Source organism: Mangifera indica, chromosome 5 (genome assembly GCF_011075055.1).
Source record: "Mangifera indica cultivar Alphonso chromosome 5, CATAS_Mindica_2.1, whole genome shotgun sequence".
Taxonomy (NCBI): domain Eukaryota; kingdom Viridiplantae; phylum Streptophyta; class Magnoliopsida; order Sapindales; family Anacardiaceae; genus Mangifera; species Mangifera indica.
In genome coordinates, this window is record NC_058141.1 from 11973482 (window position 1) to 11992364 (window position 18883).

The following is an 18883-nucleotide window of genomic DNA, read 5'->3' on the forward strand; positions in this document are numbered from 1 at the left end:
AACTGTGATGTTTCTAAAGTTTGGGGGGCAACAAAGATAAAAATTTTGAGTAATAGGAAACTAGGTTAGGGGGGGCAAAGTAATTTTTTTTTAATAATATATTATTTCATTAAATTTATGTATGTATAATAAATGTTAATAAGAGAAAATTGATAATTTATAATTAAATTACTAAAATTAATTAATTTTAACGGTTAATAAATTTATATTTAAATTTTTTAAAAATTAAAAATAAGAGTTTAAAAATACATCAAAACTTAAATAAATCCTTTAACCGGTATAGAAATAGAGATTTTTGTTAACTTAAACGAAACACAAGAGCATTATTACTTATCAAATCACTATTAAATTTATGGGAGAAAATTTGATGATGGAATGATTTACAAATGAAGAAATATTTATAGTTTTTGTTGGGCGTTGCAAACACATACATAAATATTTTCCTTGAGGCGATTTGCTCATTCATTGGCTCGCTTTTTGGCCACTTGACTTGACATGTGCCCATCTGCCTGTGTAACTTAAAGATTGGTGGCATCTTCTGTGTCCTTCATTTACATCAAATTTGGGGCCACAAGACTTAGTTCTATCCAAAGTTTATTCTACTCTTAAATTTATATTTGTTAAATTTTAAAAATTTAAATATTTATTAGTTAATTATTAAATTTAATAAAATTTTTTAATCAATAATATTAAACAAATAAAATTATATTTTATTTTTACCTTTTAATTTTAAAAATTAATATATATATTTTTATAAATTTAAGTTTTAAAAAATTACATTTCCCTTATAATCCGAAACTCTAAAATAACACATTTTTTAGTGATGAAATCTGCTTAGGTCACTTTTTCTGAGACTGACAACCTTACTCTAGCATTCTTTGTCACTTCTAACAACAGAAGACCTAGTAAAATTGGTTGAATCAATCAAATCTCATAAGACGAAAATAATATTCTTTAACCATGAAGAACAGATCGAATGAATTGAAGATGACGTTCTTTGTGGCCACCTCGAGAGACCCTAAGGCATTCAAGAGATTTGTTCTTTGTGGTCGTCTTTGTAGCTGAAAAGAGAGATGACGAAACCCTAAGGTGTTTGAGACAATCATCTTCATGACTGTCTTCGTTCGATCTACACTAGGAGGGAGAGAACAACAGGAAGAGGAGAGGTTGGGGAATAGTTGAAGGCGACTGAAAAATATGAAGAAGAAAAATAAACTCTACGGGGAAAATGTAATTTTTCAAAATTAGGTTTGAAGAGAAATAGTGAGATTTTAAAACTAAATGATAGAAATAAGATAAAATTTTATTTTTTTTAATATTACTGACTAAATAATAATTATAATCGTAAATTTAATAAATATTAACTTTAATAATTAACAGATAAATATTTAAATTTTTTTAAAACTTGACAGATATAAATAGGGAAGTGGACTAAACCTGGGGTGGGAAAAAGTAGTCTGCCCCAAAATATATCGCCATTGAATCGAGGGGCCTCTAGTTACAAAATTATTGCAATATTCCAAAGCAGAACAATACAAAACGTTAGCCATGCTTTATGAATGGGCTTTGAATTTATGTGCAATTATTATTGAAAGAATCAACTTGTAATCAAACATATTGATCCTTGTCACAGTCATTGGTCCTACCCTTTCCCACTTATTTCTTCTTTTGCCCAACTTGAGCCCACTGATTAGCTGCACATAGAGGAACGACGACAAATGCAGTTGGCTTTTTGTAAATAATTGGGAAAAGAGAAAATAAAAAAATTCATGTAAAATGATTTTCTTTCCTTTTATTTAATAAATTTACTAAGAAAGAAACGAATGATAAATGTGAATATGCTTTTTTTTAAGCATCAAAAGATACTAATTTATGGTTTCAACCAATCTTTGGAGAGCAATCGTCATTTGGCCAAAACAAAACAAACAACTAAATGCGAATTTTTTTTGTTATCTATTTCTTAAATAAAACTCCTATAATGTAAAACTTTTCCTAATCTCATCATCTCACCCTTCCTTCTTATCTTTAATCAGATCATCCTTCTCATCTTATCTAGTCTGATCAAATCATATTAGTATCACGTAATTTCCTTCAAAAAATTATAGAAATTTAAATATCATATAATCTAATATTAAACACCTTCTTACATATTTGGAATTTTTATAATATGTCAAGATATATTAAACCTGTGAATCTGATGACAGATCAAATATATTCTTAAGATAAAATAATTATTTTATCTTAATATTAAATTTTTATAGTTTAAAGTATTAAAACTGACAAGAGATTCTTAATTTACGTGAAAAATTGACAAGAGTTGAAAATTTGATTTGAAAACCCTGATGAGTTGACAATGGGGCTGTAACATGCATTGGTTGGAGGGCAATGGTTGACTCGTCCCATTGTGAAGACAATTGAGCTTTAATTAAACATTTTAATGTCCAAATTTAAAACTAAGGTCAAATTTAGAAGTTTAAACCCAACAAAACGAATAAAGATCCATTCTTTTCTAGTTATGAAATAAAATTTTATTTTATATCTTAATGGATTTGATTGTGTCTTTGTTGTGAATCATTGGAAGTGAAAAATTGGGATTTAAAGTTTGTTTTATCAACTCTTTTGGATCTTTGTTTTAGTTGCTTTATTTGGTGAATTTTATGCTATTTTGGGACTGATTTTACCACTAATTTTTTAAATAAAAATTGTTTTTTTAATGGATTTGATAGCTATTTAGCTTAGATCTTTATAATAATAATTGGAGGGAAGAATTATAATTTTTGGGTTGCTGTTTTCTTATGAATAAGTCGATTTAAACTGAAAAGGGCAAAAAGTTTTATGTTAAATTGTTCTTATTATATGAATTAAAAACTGATTTTATTGAAAAGGTTTTGAAGTTCCAAAGATTAGCTCTAGAACTATGGCCTTAGAAAAGCGAAAAAGGGTTTCTTTCGTTTTGCAAAATTTGCCATAATGCGTTATTGTATCAAGCTGAAAATTTTGAAATTAATGGAAATAATTAGAGCTTCAATTAGTCAAATTGTAAATTCAAACACTAATAAAATAACAGTGTATATACACTTTTAAATAGCAAATCGAACCATCCTAAACACACCACTCTCTTCTTTATAATCTCATTATTGTTAATCACTTGCACCAAATTATATTCACCAGCAGGTGTATTTATCATTGGTGTAATTTACAACATACAAAATTTGGTGCTAGAATGAGGAGCCCTGTAAAACTATTAATTTTCCTAGCATAAATTACGCGTTTTCACACAGTTTAAGTTTTTTTTCATGCTCATGTTTGTCATATGAATTTCCACTACATTAATTGAAGTAAATGTATGTTTTTAAGTTTAAAGTAGCGACATCTCTTTGGATTCGGATTCGGATTCGTATTCCTCTCAATCAGGATATTTGTCTAGAGAATGATGTTACATTTTGGGTGTTAAAGGTGGTTATAAGTGTTTTCATATATACATTACATCGTAACATGAATGATTGAGATGCCTAGATGACATGATTGGTTAGATGGAAAGTAAAAATAAAGTTGCAACCAATATACTGGTGATGAAGATTGAAGTATGATAAGGAATTTAAATGAATCGACTACTTACTGGTGCTTGACACTCAATTTGTCTTTTATAATTTTTTGTAGGTAATAGATAAATGAAATTTGTGGGATGCAATTGCCCATGACATGAGGGGATCAAGTAAAGATAACGTGAACAATTTTACGATTTATCTTAAAGAGTTCATATTTTCATATGAACTGAGAAATCTTTAAATGTTATTTTATTACTAAGTCTGTTGAATATATTTATTGGGCTTTAAATGGATGAAATTCATTGAAGTTAAAAGATATTTTTTTGCACATAGAAATAGAAATATTATAATTTCAAGTTTTATATATATATATATATATATATATATATATATATATATATATATATATATATATACAAACTCTCCAGCACTCATTCAAGGAGATTAGTAGGTATTCCATTATAGAGAGGTTTACAAGAGATCCAGTCCTTTACCTTTACATCTCAATCAAACAATATTATACGTATATACTTTAGTACATAGTTTAGGTATACAGATAATATTTTATCATTCGATTAATTATTATTTTATTTTTAATTTAAAATCAACAAATTACATGATGATATATTATATGTTTATCTAAAATATGTACTAAAAATGTATAGATATAATTTTATTGTTTTACTTATAAGGACAATATATATTCATTGTCGATGCTACTACCAATTTATGGTAGATTTTTAGATATTATTAACACTTTCAATTCTTCGTAAAATGATTAGAGTACGAGTCATAACTATACATGTTTATTTCTAAATAAAAAGTACAAATAAATCAATATAGTTGCAAAAATACTTTATCCATTAATAATGGTTATTAATACTGACATATTATCATATGAATGAGTGATTTTAAATTAAAGATATAATAATAATAAAATAACATCAATTACATAATGATACATCAACGTATCTTTTCATGTTTGTACTCATTATTAATACATATAATATTAGGCCAAACGACTATTTCCCACCCAAGGTATGCTGTAATGACAAGTTTCCACCATTTAACTATGGAAACACCAAATATCCACCCATGACCGGTTAGATTTAACAGAACCCTAACGGTGATAAGAGTAAAATCGTTATTTTCTCTAGAATATTAAAAATAAAATAAAATAGAATATTTTTGCCCCCCTAAACTTTAAAAACTAAAATTCCCCCCAGCCTAAGTTTTAAAAAATCAGAGTTTCACCCTTCCGAAGCATTGTCGACGGTCTCCGGCTCTATTGCCGACGATCTCTCCCTCCCAAAGCATCCTCACCTTTCGGAGATCTCTTTCCTCCCATTTGGACTTCCAATAAGAGTCGGAGAAGCTGTGGAAGACGAAGAACTTCGTCGGGGAAGACGAAGTTCTTCGTCTTCCCAGTCGTCGTCGTCGTCGTCTGGGAAGACGTCTTCCCAGACAAAGACGAGATGACGGGGAAGACGAAGTTCTTCGTCTTCCCAGTCGTCGTCGTCGTCGTCTGGGAAGACGTCTTCCCAGACGAAGACGAGATGACGAGACGACTCGTCGTCCTCTGGGAAGACGAGTCGTCTTCATCTGGGAAGACAATCGTCTTCCTAGACGACGAAGACGAGATCGATCGATCTCGTCTTCGTCATCTGGGAAGACGATTTCTCTTCCCAGGTGGCTTCTCTCTGCATCGGATGCGTTGAGGTCGAGTTGAGAGGGGTCATCGGTGGAAGAGAAGTCGTTGGGAGGGGAAGACAACCGGTGATGGTGCCGGAGAAAGCGACGGAGAAGGGTTTGGAAATTGGAAGGGTTTGGAAATAAACCCTAGGGGGGGAAATACAATCTTTTCAAACTTAGTTTAGGGAAAAAATATTAGTTTTTAAACTTTTAGGGGGGAAAATAAGATTAAATTTACCACCGTTAGAGTTTTGTTAAATCTAACCGGCCATGGGTGGGTGTTTGGTGTTTCCATAGTTAAAGGGGGGACATTTGAGAAAACACTAAACCTTGGGTGGGAAATAGTCGTTTGGCCATAATATTATTCAAAGTGAATATTTCATATCTAGTTGGAATAAAAAACACTTTTTCACAAAAAAGAAAAAAACTATGTTAATGAAAAAAACATTATTACAAAATAAAATTACTATTTTATTTTTCAAAATTATCATATAATCTCAAATTAACAAAAATTAAAAATAAATCATATAAATATCCAAATTATATAACAACTATTTATTTTCATTTCCTTTCACTTTCACCCCATTCTTCCTTTCTCCCAAATAATCATATATTTAGAGACAAATTATAATTTAAAAAATATTTAAGGGGCATTAATAAAATGTTTTGAGAGGTTTTGGAAATTCAAAAAAAACTTGGGGTGTTTTTGAGATTTTTAAAATTTTGATATTCCCTTAATAGTTCTAAAAATGATAGTTACACTTCAAAGAATTAAATAAAACATAACAAATTAGGAGTGTAACTATCACATCACAAATATTGGGTCCATAAATATTTCTAAAATATATTGGGATTTCAAAAAATTTGAGGGATTGATTGTGAGTTTTGAGCCTTTTTGTAAGTTAAATTGTTATGTTTAAACCATTTGGGTTTAACATGTAAGATTTTTTCATTAGGCAATAAAATTATTATTTTATCTTTATTTTGTTAGTTTTTTTAAAAAAATTTAAATAAGAAAGTGTTATTTATATGAAGGGTGGAAAAATGCTTTTGGGTCAAATTTTGGGTGAAAAAATGTCAGTTACACTTACCTTCATAATCTTGAGTGTTATGTATTTTTTTTATATAATTAGATAATTTTGAATTAAAGATAAAATAATTTTAAATCATATAATGATATATCATCAATATATTTAAATTATATATTAAAAAAAATATATATAATATTATTCCGTGAAAAATAATGATTTGATCGCAATTTCAGTGCAATTAATTCACAACAATTTTACATAGTATCTTCCATAACTTCAGACAAAAATTTGTTACAAGTCAGAAAGGAATTTTAGTAAGTAATAAAAGCAATTATGGAAGCAATAATAATAACAGTGAAACCAAAATATGGACTTCAGCTGCATTAATTTTTTAAACAATTACCATAACTTTACCTTGAAATAATTAATAAAAAAATACAAGTATCCCTGCTTGATAGTGTCATATCGGTTCTTACTGAATATAAAGAGCATGCATAGTTTATTATGAACTTATGAACTAAAAACCCAAGACTGCACTTGTGAGGGAAACCATGTTAATCTTCCTTCCAAGTTGTTTGTTTTTGTTGCTCATCTCTCTAGTTTTCATCAATTTCTTTTACAAATTCTGGTGTACTCCAATTCGCATACAGTCTAAGATGAGGTCTCAAGGTATCAATGGCCCTTCTTATAAATTCATCCATGGAAACACCAAAGAGATCATCAAAATCAAAAGTGAAATGGCTCCAAGGGAATTATCACATAACGTTTTTCCGATGCTTCTTCCTCATTTCCACACCTGGGTCAAGCTATATGGTAGTACATATTATATATGTTCCTTAACCTATAGTTATTGTTGTTGTTGTTGTCGTCGTTGCCGTCGTTGCCCTCGTCTTCTCAACCATTACAATTTTTCTTCTTGTAGGAAAGAACTTTCTTTATTGGCATGGTGCAAAGCCTCAATTAGTAGTTACTGAACCTGAGATTATTAAAGAGATGCTACTGAACGAAGGTTCAAGGTTTCATGAAGAAGATTCTAGGGCAGGGGGTTGCCACAAGCCAAGGTGAAAACTGGTTCAAGCCAAGAAAGCTAGCTAACCACTTTTTCCCTGCAGAGAGCTTGAAGGTGAATGGAAGTTTTCTCGATTACTTATTATTTACAACACAGAAAATAAAAACTTAAAGAAATTATATTTGTTTTCTTTTGTAGAAAATGACTCCCACAATAGTCGCCAGTGTGAACGTAATGCTGGATAAATGGAGCCTGTTTGAAGGGACGGAGATTGATATGTTCGATGAATTTAAGGTTTTAACATCAGATCTAATCTCCAGGTCAGCTTTTGGAAGCAACTACTTGGAAGGGGAGAAGTTATTCAGGATGCTGTCAAAAATGGTTTCCTTCTTTTCCAAAAATGAATTCAAAATTACAACTCCTGGATTTGGGTGAGATTTTGTCTCTTTTCTTTGTGGGGTTTCTTTTTGCTTCTGTAGTTATCCACTTTCCATTAAACTCGATTAATTGTTGCAGTAAACTTGTGAAAACGCATGATGATATTGAAGGAGACAAACTCCAACAAGGTATACGGGCCTCCATCGTGGAAATAATAAAGAGAGAAGAGAATGTGAAGACAGAAGAATTGGATAGCTATGGAAGTGATTTTCTTGGAAATCTACTAAAAGCTTATCACACAAAGGACGAGACTAAGAAAATATCTAGAGATGTGCTGATAGACGAGTGCAAAACATTGTTCACTGGAGGATATGAAACTACGACAAATCTACTCTCCTGGACCATTCTTCTTCTCGCAACTCAACACCGATTGGCAAGACAAGGCAAGGAAAGAGGTTCTCGAATTATTTTCCCCGCAAATCCCAGATAGCATCTCGAGACTAAAGATTGTAAGCAAATGAAGAACAACATAAGACCAAAAGTTTATTAATATTTGTTTATATAATAGTTTAAACTGTGTTCCATTTTTCTTTGCAGCTGAATATGATTATCAATGAAAGTTTAAGGCTATACGCCCCTCCTGTTATATCAAGGACAAAATTATATCTGTGAATAAATTTTATTAGTATTATAAGCATCTTTGAATAATTATCATGTGCTGAGTATAATACTGATGCGTGAGTTAAATGGTCATTTGATTGTTTATAATGTTAGGAAGAAAACAAATAAACTAATATGATCAAAATCAAACTTTCCTTTCCTTGACTGATCTATATAATAACAAATAATTAACTAAAATATGATTTTATTATATCAAACAATTAAAAAAAAGAAAAAAATCATAATTTAACATAAAATTCTTTTCAAGGTAAAAAATAAACCTATAAAGTATCGTACAAAATATCTATTCACTACATCCAAAATAATGGTATATAATTTTCAGTCTACAAATGGGTATACAACCCTCCAAAACAACAAAACATAATAGTAATATAACTACAGAGAATACCACAACAAAATTTGTAAGTCTAGCCTATACCTCATGTTATAGACATTAAATGTACATCTCCGTTATCCACAATATAATACTAGATGTACTTAAAATTCTAAGAAACAAAACATGATCTTCATCATTTTGAATAAAGAACAATGAATCTTTCATTAACCATTTATCCATGTGATCCAATAGTGATATTGAGAGAATATAAAAATCTATCACATATACACACTGAAAATCCAAACTCTTCTTTTCTCACATTTCTAGATATTCCAACTTTTTGGTTTTTCCATTGTGTTGCACTTATTTTTGCCCTAACACAAAACAAATTTGAGTTCCTCCACAAAGAAACCCAAAAACCGAACCTATAAGATTGGTTAATTCTTTAGATTAATTATGACTAAAAATAGTAAACCCCCTTAAAAGAAAAAGTTTTGTTTCTTTTTTGCCTACCATATATTTTTTAAAAAATCAAAATCTTTTTGTATATATACTCACAGCATATATTTATCTCAAGAGACCATTGTGCTTGCTACTACCAGAGATTGCTACATAAACCACTTATTATTTGACACTAGTTAATTTTCTTTGAATCAAATAATAAAAAATAAATCGATTTCGGAACAAGAGACGCAGATGCAGAGATTTCGAACAATTTCAAAATCAACCCAAAAAAATTCCAGGGCAAACGAAGTAACAATGGGACAGGTTTTAACTTTAATTTCTTTTTTTTTTTTTTTTTTTGCTGGCAAACCCTAAAAGAGTACAAAGATTAGTTTGAAGGGGAAACTTAGATCTGAAAATGGATAATCGAGAGTCAGATATACATTTGATATATAAAAAATAGATAATTCATTCACAAAGGTTTTTATATTCAGAATCTCTTAGTAGTATAATTTTAAGCTTTTCAATCACCTAAATGTTAAAAAAAAAAAAAAACAAGAAACATAGATTTTTATATTACCTGAGCCATGTCCTGAGCCTGAGTTTTGTACGGGCCAATCTAACACGAAGGCTCGTTAAATGACAGGCCTTGGCCAGATATAATTGATCTCAGTTCACTGTTACCTTTAACAATCATTCTAAAAATTAAGTTTAAATATTTTTTTTGGAAAAAGAATACGAGACACTTGAATTTTTATAATTAGGTTGTGATTGTCAAATTAAATTTTAGTAGTACACGTTGTAAACCAAAAATATTAAAAAATAAAATAACATTCAATCATATGATAATATATTATTTATATATATTTAAATTATATATAAAATATATATGTATAATTTTATTAATATTAAAATATTTAATTGAAAAGATTGCAACCCTAAATTAACTTTTTCTAATAAATCAAAATACTCATAAACATTATCTACCACTCAACAATAATACTGTGGTGGTTTGGAGCCTAGTCATTGCTTAACATCAATTTTGTCTGTTCCAATTTTTCTTTGAAAACCCTGAAAACTAGCATAACATTTCTTTAACCTTTTTTGGTCAAATAGACTACAAAACAAGTTCTCATTGTACACCACCTACCCAAAACCCTAATGTTAATCTCAACTAGTACTCTAAATCAGCCTTCTGCAGACTCGTACTCTCATGGCAATACAAGAGATAACAAATAGACATGTTATTTATCAAACTGATAACTAAGTTTTAGCATAACATTTATCAGGTACCATATTATGATGAATCTACTTCACAACATTCTTCAAACACCATATTATGATGAATCTGAGTCATATCATAGAGAAGAGGGCTGAGAAGAGTGTAGTGTTTACTTAGTCTGATGCCCTCATAAGTTGTAGCTTCATGTCACACTTACAAACAATAAGTATAGGTAGTCAGACATCAAGTGTTTTTATTTCTTTTTTGAATTCATGCAGCAAAGCATCCAAGATGGCACGAATACAGAGGTTCAAGAGTGAGATCAAGCCTGTTACGCCTCATCTCATCTGCTGCTGCTTCTTCTCCTTCCTGCTGAGAAGCAGTTGTACCACTGCCTCACACAACCACCACACGAAATCAAGTTAAGTGAACCATACTTAATTAAAAGGGTTCATATATATTCAGACTATATGTGTTTATATGTAAACATATGCTAAATTACTAGTCAATTATGACTAATCCCAAGAAACAACAGATATAGTAGCAGAAATATGTGAGGTTATAGGGTCGGTACTTTCACTATGAAATGTTTATTATATAAAACTTGCTGTATTGGCCAACCAATAAAGCAAATCCTCTAAGGGAAATGTACATAAAGATATGAAGCTATTTTAAAAGTCACCAACCTATTCAGTGATAAACATGAAACTATCATAGTATGCGAGAAATCTATAATTACCTAATTTCTATGGAAGGAGGTGCCTGCGGCAGCAGGAAGGATAATGTATTGGGGCCCTGGTTTTGCTGCCGCCACTGTGCTTGCTGTGCCATAGTCTTCTCCTTCTCCCTGATCTATCACCAAAGAAAAAAAAAAAGTCAGAATAAACTCAAGAGAATTACAACAGGCCATCAACTTTTCAACTAGCTCCAATAAGTAAGCTAACTAAGCATCTCCGATAGCATGTTACTGGAAAAGAAGCAGATTAAAATTGCATGACAAATTAAGTAAATCCAACCTTCTTAGCAAGCATGTTGTTCTGGTCCTCTATTGCCTTTTCCTGTCATAGTCCATAAACAGATGGAATATGAACAAAGTTAGAAACTATGCATAATTAATGACGGAATTCGGAAAAAGTTTCATGTTTCAAGAGAAAAGAAGCATTCGGTGAAACATTATTTGTAAAGACTAAACTGTGTTCTTACGGTTAAAGTACAAATAGCTAGGGAATTTCTACACTTCTTTTCTCTGGTTATGCTTGAAAGAAAGCTTGAGAAAGTAAAGAAGATAACTTCTACATGTACAAAATCAAAGTAACTTCTCTCAAAATTGTTTGAACAAAATGACTAACAATTTTTGGCTGTTCTAGGTATTCAAATCGTATTTTGTATCGAAAATTTAATTTTGTTAGTTATATATTATATATTATATTATAAGATACACTTTTATTGAAATCAGTAATAATAAAATAATAAAAATTTCTATAATTAATATCATCCCAAAATTAATTTAAGAATTTTGTGATATTATTGGGTTTAATTATGGTATTACATAACAAACCATTGCATCTTCATAATTACATAATAAAAGCAAAGTCACACTATTTCACAAATCACATAAAATTGATGTTTATTTATTTAAAATAGTAATATTTATTAAATACTCATCATATTATCAAATAAAAATGAGGCCATAAGAAGATTCCATATAAATATGAATATTCATATTTTTTTTATAATTGAATAATCTCAAGGAATATTTTACATATATTTATTTTTTGCGTTAATTCATCAAATTTAATAATTTTCATTTAAAAAAAAAAAAAAAAACTAAAGGTACATCAGGTGGCAAAAGTTGGGACGGACTCATTTTGGATCCATTTTCTCAAATGGGTTCTAACAGGCTCACCGGTCATTAATCCATTTGAATATAGTGAAGTGAAAACATTATACAAAAAACAAATAAAAAATTTAGGCAAACAATTGGGCAACCAAATTCCAAACTGATTAATGCTGTACATATTGGTAATATTATCCAGACGAACCGTTACAAATTGTATCATATAATATATCAACCGATAAATATAGTCTATTTGACTCATCTTAAGATATGAATTATTTTTCACCCTTATAGTATCCATGGTCATCAAAAAACAAAGAACTTTATCAATAGTATGCAAAACAATCCTTTACAAGACATATATATTAAAATGATAACAAACTTTAGCTTCTTAATTACAATGTTATATGCACAATTTTATATATAAACAACGATGCATTATCATGTGATTAGATAATTAAAAATTTAAAATAAAATAACACTTAATTATATGATAATACATTATTATTTACACACAAAAATTGTGTACATAGTATTATTATCTTAATTAATATATATTACCAACTTAAATTGTTATAGTCAAGATCACTCAAATTTTTAGTCCATGTTTAGTCATACCGATAATTCAAGTTTTTCACAATAACGACTTATGCTACAAGTTCTTACCTTTCTTTGAAGCTCAGAGATGGACTCATGCACGAGTTGATTCTGCAAAATAGAGAATTTTAATATCAACTAAGCAAAAAATTTTGAACCATATTAGAAGAAAACCGAAAGAGTCCTACATACTTTTCTTGATCTAATCTGTTTGACGGCATTTTCAAGCTGCTGCTCCAAATTTTGGATCTCTCTCCTACTCAGCGACTCCAAATCTTCTCCCAGATAGTGCCTGAGAGGTTGAAAATTAATTAAATAAGTTGGTGAACAATAAGATTATCCCTTTTGCTATAGACTAATGCTATCGTCCTCACTTTTGTGTACATATATGATTTGCTAATAAATTATTAAGTGTTACTTTATTCTTAATTCAAACTCATTCAATCATTTGATGATATACATTAAATGTGTACTTATTTATGTACTCAAAATGGGTTAGCACAATTTTATTGTTTACTATTTATGTTCATGGATGCGACCAGCCTTAAATACCACCTTTGGTTCCTTTCCAAAACTTCAATTTTGCACTTGAGTTTGTGATAATCCAGAGACCAGTTACCCTGCACAATCAAACAGTTTCACAAATTTCATAATCTCTATAGCTACCATGGTTAAAGATTAACAGCCATTCATAAAATATATAATGTGAGAAAAATTAGCTAAGTATATTGCACAAATTTACATACCGATGATATAGGATCAGGATCAATGTGCTGTTTCTCTGCATAGGAGTGCCTCTCATAGCGTTCTAGTATCCTTTCCATGCTGTTTCAGAAGAAAAAGTGAATCTCTAAATATGATGTTGTGTTTGTGGAAGCATCTTCATATTATTTACAGAAGAAATTCTTTTAAATAGTTTTATATTTGGAAGAAGATTATAATGCAGAAAGATGCTATCAATTTTTTCGCTGAAGATGAAAGAGGAAGAGTTGCTCCATTAATAAGAGTGCTTGTGCTTCACAAACATTATGGCAAACATTCAATAAATACACAGAAAGAAGAAGGAAATCCTATGTGTTGTTTTTTTCAAATCACTTAATCTAATTACATAACCATTCTGCTATTTTCTTCATGTGCATGCACTTAAACAACCACTAGCCCCGGTAATAGGACTATCTTCGAATAAAAGGCAACTACGCATCATGGTTGAACGTATCACATAAATTCAACTTAACTTATCCTCTATTAAAGATACTACACTCAACGTATCATTAACACCATAAATATCTTTTTGTCTATTGAGTTCATTTCTTGACTAAAGATTCAGTTTTTTTCTATCGTCTTCTCTTCATCTTCTTCTTCACATTCAGAAGAGAATAAGAGTTCTAGTTGTTGAATGAACAGATGTGGTAAGAGTTCTAGTTGCTGAGTGAATTGATGTGATAAGAGTTTTTGTGTTTGTTTGAGTTTGTGGAGTTTATGTTCAATGGTCAGGATGTAATGTGACAAGGATGGCCAACATGAAATCCTTCTCTTGTATGAATTGATTGAAAACCTAGATGGTATATGTTGTGAAAATAAATTGAAGAATCTCCAAATTATTTTTCTATTTAACTATTTTTTTCCTTTCACATGGTATCAAAACCTTTTGATTAATACTAATAGCGAATTTTACAAATCCCCTTTGATTACCATAGCACAACAGTTATTCTTGAGAAAGTACACATCATTGTATTTGCTTAATTTTCATTAGTCTGCAACAAATACTAGAAGTTTTCTTAGATAAAAAGTTTGCAAGAGTGTACTTAGATACATCAGAGACATTCAGTATTTTATAATGTTGTTCAAAATTGAAGCCTTACTAAAGCTAATGAGGTAAGCAACATAGGTGATCGAATGTCTACAATGGTTTTAGTTTATATTTGGCCAAACAACTATTTCCCACCCAAGGTATGCTGAATTGTCAAAGTTCCCCTCATTAACTATGAAAATACCAAACACCCACCCATGACTGATTAAATTTAACGAAACTCTAATCCCTGAAAATTTAATCTCATTTTTCCCAATAAAAGTTTAAAAACTAATATTTTTTCCCTAAGCTAAGTTTGAAAAGAATGCATTCCCCCCCTAGGGTTTAGTTTCTAAACCCCTTCACTTTCATCGGGGTCATCGCCGGTCGTCTCTCCCTCCCAACGGTTTCTCTTCCACCGACGGCCTCCCTCAACTCCACCCCAACCCATCCGGCACCAAGAGAGGATGTCTGGGAAGAGAAATCGTCTTTCCAGACGACGAAGACGAGATCGATCGATCTCGTCTTCCCAGATGAAGACAACTCGTCTTCCCCAATGAAGTTCTTTGTCTTCCACGGCTTCTCTGACGTCGATCGGACATCTAAATGGGAGAAAAGATATCGCCGAAAGGAGAGGATGCTTGGGGAGGGAGAGGTCGTCAGCAATGGAGCTGAAAATGTCGTCGGAGATTTCAAAACGAAACCTTAGGGTGAAACTGCCATTTTTTAAAACTTAGGCTGGGGAAAAAATTTAGTTTTTAAAGTTTAAGGGGGCAAAAATATATTCTATTTTAGTTTATTTTTAATATTATAGAGAAAATGACGATTTTACCCTTACCACCGTTAATTTTAACTGCTTATGGGTGGGTATTTGGTATTTCCATAGTTAATGGGGGGAACTTTGACAATTCAGCATACCTTGGATGGGAAATAGTCGTTTGGCCTTTATATTTTCGTAATAGCCTAGTGCAATTGAGTTTAAGAAAGCAAAAAGTGGTGGTTTTATCCTCCACTGAGGCAAAATATAGAGTAGTAAGTCAAGTGTAAACTAAAATTGCCTAGCTTAAAAGTCTACATGGAGAAATTAAAGTTTCATATGACTCTACTCCTATAGTGCGATAATCTAAGTGTTACTTTGTTTTTCTTAATAAATCTAAGCTGTCCACTTTATTAGAGAATAGGTGTTTGCAAATTGTTCGAGAATTCAGTATGTTCCCACTCGGTTTCAAGTTGCTAATATTTTTATATACATAATCTTTATTTGTTGTCCGGTTTGAAGAGTTGAGAAGCAAATGGCAGAAAGTGTAATTGTCAAGTTTCTCTAAAAAGAATTAGTTGAAGAAAGATGAGTAAGAAAAAGAATACTATAGTGCCAAAAACTTTGTTTTATTCTCTAATAGATTCTTTTAAGTTTTTCTTTCCTCGTATGGCTAAGTTGAGGGCACAACCATGTCACTGTTGAAGGTGGGAGAGTGAGTGCAGCTTCATGGTTGTATCTCTTGATGATTTCGACTTGATTCTTGGCCTCGAATTCAAATAAGCTTTTACAAGTGTTTGCTTTCTCCAATGTCTTTATTCGAAGGAGCAATTGTTATGTGCAAGGGAGCTTTTAAGTTGACTTAAGTAGGCTAAGTTTCTAAAGTTCCTTGCATCATGCAAGCCTAGTGATGCATTCTACAACATTGGCTTGAGAGTGGATGTTAAATACAATTAATATTGTTTGACTAAATATACAAAAATGCTTCATTAACACTAAAATATATTTTCGTTACTGAGCTCATTTCTCAACTAAGGATTCAGTTTTCCTTTCGTTTTCTCTTCATCTTCGATCTTCTTCACATTCAAAAAGGCTTTTAGTTGCTGAATAAATGGTTGTGATAAGAGTTTTTACATTTTTTTTGAGTTTCTGTTCATTGGTCAGTATGTAATGCGACAAGCTTTGCCAATTTGGAATGCTTCTCTTATATAAATTAATTGAAAACCTAGATTGTATATGTAGTAAAAATTAAATGAACAATTCCAGATTATTCTGCTGTTTTACCCTTTTTTGGTACCCCTACTCTAATGAAGACGGACTTGCATCCATTTATTACTCCTATTTATATGCCAAAAGGAAAGAATATGGGAAAAGAAATTACTCAGTAAATTCAGTAAAAAATTTAGTGTACTTACGATCAGTGGCCGACCAGTAAGTTTTTTGAAACCGCACAATTCTGATGTTCAAATAATTGTTTGATGCATAGGGACACATTAATTTACTTTGAAAATACAGATGAAAGACTACATAATTACTTGTACAAATTATTAAATTTCCTAGTGCATTCATTACAAAACAACAAAAAATCCTTATATCTCTCTTGGATATTTTTCATTTAATAAAAATTTAAAAATAATTTTATTTTAAAATTAAAAGATGTAGCATGGTAATTCCTAATGTTCCTTTTGAGTATAGGATCAGAAAATAATTTTTAAAATAAATAAATTCAATATTTTTAGGTGTATAACATTTGAAAATATGTTTGATAAAGTATTTGGAAATGGTTTTCGAAAACATTTCAAGCTCATTTATAGCAAACATATATCCGATAAAATTTTTGTATCCATAATTTCAATGAAAAACAAAAACCTTCATTTAAGTTCAATATCTAACAGATCCAAAATTATATTCTGTTTGAGTCTTGTAACTGGAAAGAGCTGAAGAGAAGTGAAGGATTTCAGTCGAAAATCACCATCTAAATTTAGATGGAAATCTTATAATAATTAAAAGGGTTTCAAGAAAGATGAGAATCCAAGAAAATTATACGTATCATATATATTTTATTTTATAAAATTTTCATCTGAACTGAAAAAAACTACCATGGTAGATAAATTTGGTATATGGGAAATTCTGACATTAACTTGTTGAACAAGTTCTCCATGATCAAATCGAACTGGTTTGATAAATTGAATAAAAGCAGTGAAAACCTAAGATATAAAATAATGATATTCCTGATCCAAGACCATAGCTTACAGGCTTCGAAACATTACAACAAAAATAATTTATAAAGCTGAGTGATGAACTCTTCTCTCAAAAAAAAAGGGTAATTACATCACTTTATTAGGTGTTATATTTTGACTTTAGTATACTTGCGCCTAAGCTCTTGAGTTTATGGTGGGAAGTTGGACCAAAAGGTTAGTAATGTGGCAATAAACGCACTGTTATCTCTTGTACTCGGCTATTCAATTTCGATTAGACTGCTACCCAGGAGAAGTACTAAATATTTATTTTTCTTTTGTTGACAAATGTTTTATACATCCAAAACGGGGATTAGCTTGTTTGTTTGCATGAAAATAAGCTAAAATGAAAGCTATTTCTGCTTCAAAAGCATGCTTTGTTGGTTAATAATTCTTTTTAATTCTAAAAAAAAGGGGGTATACGTTTGTCCTTTATCCTAGACTTATAGACAAACGATCTAAAGAAAAGAAAATCTATGTTAAAGCTTTTTAGCAAAAGAAAAGCAACAAATAGAGAGATTAAGAAGAGATATATGTAAAGGTGTGAAAGAAGGGAAGATAGTTATTAGTTACCATGAATCAGTGGCGTACTCAAAGAGCTTCCCTTTGTGAGAGAAGACAATCAGAGCAACTTCAGCATCACAAAGAACAGAGATCTCATGAGCTTTCTTCAACAATCCAACTCTCCTTTTGGAGAAAGTGACTTGACGGTTGATCTTGTTCTCTATTCTCTTCAACTGAACCCTACCTCTTCCCATGATGATGATCGCTGTTTGGTTACCTAAAAACACCCAACAAACAGAAACCAAGAAAACCCAAAATCAGATAGTAATAAATGGGTGATCTTTCTTCCTCGTTTCCAAATGTGAAGTCTGTCTGATGAAACATGCACATGTGTAGATTAGGAAATGAAGATATAGGCTGAGATGTGAATACGATGGTTTTTGAGGAAAACTGCCTGGATTTGGAAAACCACCGTGGTTTGTACAAGAATACGTTGTCGAGTTCCCATTGGTTGGCTTCCGCTACAGTCTGACTGTATCTTTGTGAACCACATGTTTTTATTATATTCTTTTTTTTTCCTTCCAAATGCAATCCATCATTTTGTATTCCTTGTACGGGGCAATGGTATCGCCCTTTTTGCAATTGACGTTTCTTAGTCTTTATTTGTTTTATGGGGATTTTAAAAATACGCTTAAAATATCGTATTTACGTCAAAAAATGACAATAAATTAATATATAAAGTAATATTTACTTACGATATTTGCTCCAAAGAAGAGAGTGCTCCTAACAAATTTCACCTTCACCGAATTCACGAAATGATATTTACTGTATAATCAAATAG

The 18883-nt window shown here is 30.7% G+C and overlaps 2 protein-coding genes across 2 annotated transcripts; one reads left to right on the forward strand and one right to left on the reverse strand.

Moving 5' to 3' along the window:
• The first annotated feature begins 7481 nt into the window (after positions 1-7481).
• On the forward strand, positions 7482-8148 carry LOC123216358 (cytochrome P450 CYP749A22-like). Its single transcript, XM_044636788.1, has 2 exons — positions 7482-7711; positions 7797-8148. The coding sequence occupies exons 1-2, from the start codon at positions 7482-7484 to the stop codon at positions 8146-8148; spliced, it is 582 nt and encodes a 193-aa protein (XP_044492723.1).
• Positions 8149-10328: 2180 nt separating this feature from the next.
• LOC123215657 (truncated transcription factor CAULIFLOWER A-like) lies at positions 10329-18458 on the reverse strand. Its single transcript, XM_044635852.1, has 8 exons — positions 18112-18458; positions 13502-13580; positions 13311-13375; positions 12948-13047; positions 12825-12866; positions 11338-11379; positions 11061-11173; positions 10329-10712 (listed from the first exon to the last, which is right to left on the reverse strand). Exons 1-8 carry the CDS (start codon positions 18294-18296, stop codon positions 10592-10594), a joined length of 747 nt encoding a protein of 248 aa, XP_044491787.1. The 5' UTR covers positions 18297-18458; the 3' UTR covers positions 10329-10591.
• Positions 18459-18883: the final 425 nt, after the last annotated feature.

Bases quoted from the DNA above. Each gene is read 5' to 3' on its own strand.
- LOC123216358 (XM_044636788.1), top strand. From the start codon at position 7,482: ATGACTCCCACAATAGTCGCCAGTGTGAACGTAATGCTGGATAAATGG. The intron at 7,712-7,796 runs GTGAGATTTTGT...TAATTGTTGCAG, and splicing joins ATTACAACTCCTGGATTTGG to TAAACTTGTGAAAACGCATG.
- LOC123215657 (XM_044635852.1), bottom strand. From the start codon at position 18,296: ATGGGAAGAGGTAGGGTTCAGTTGAAGAGAATAGAGAACAAGATCAAC. The intron at 13,376-13,501 runs GTATGTAAATTT...TTGATTGTGCAG, and splicing joins ATCCTGATCCTATATCATCG to GGTAACTGGTCTCTGGATTA. The intron at 11,174-11,337 runs GTTGGATTTACT...CTTTGGTGATAG, and splicing joins ACAACATGCTTGCTAAGAAG to ATCAGGGAGAAGGAGAAGAC.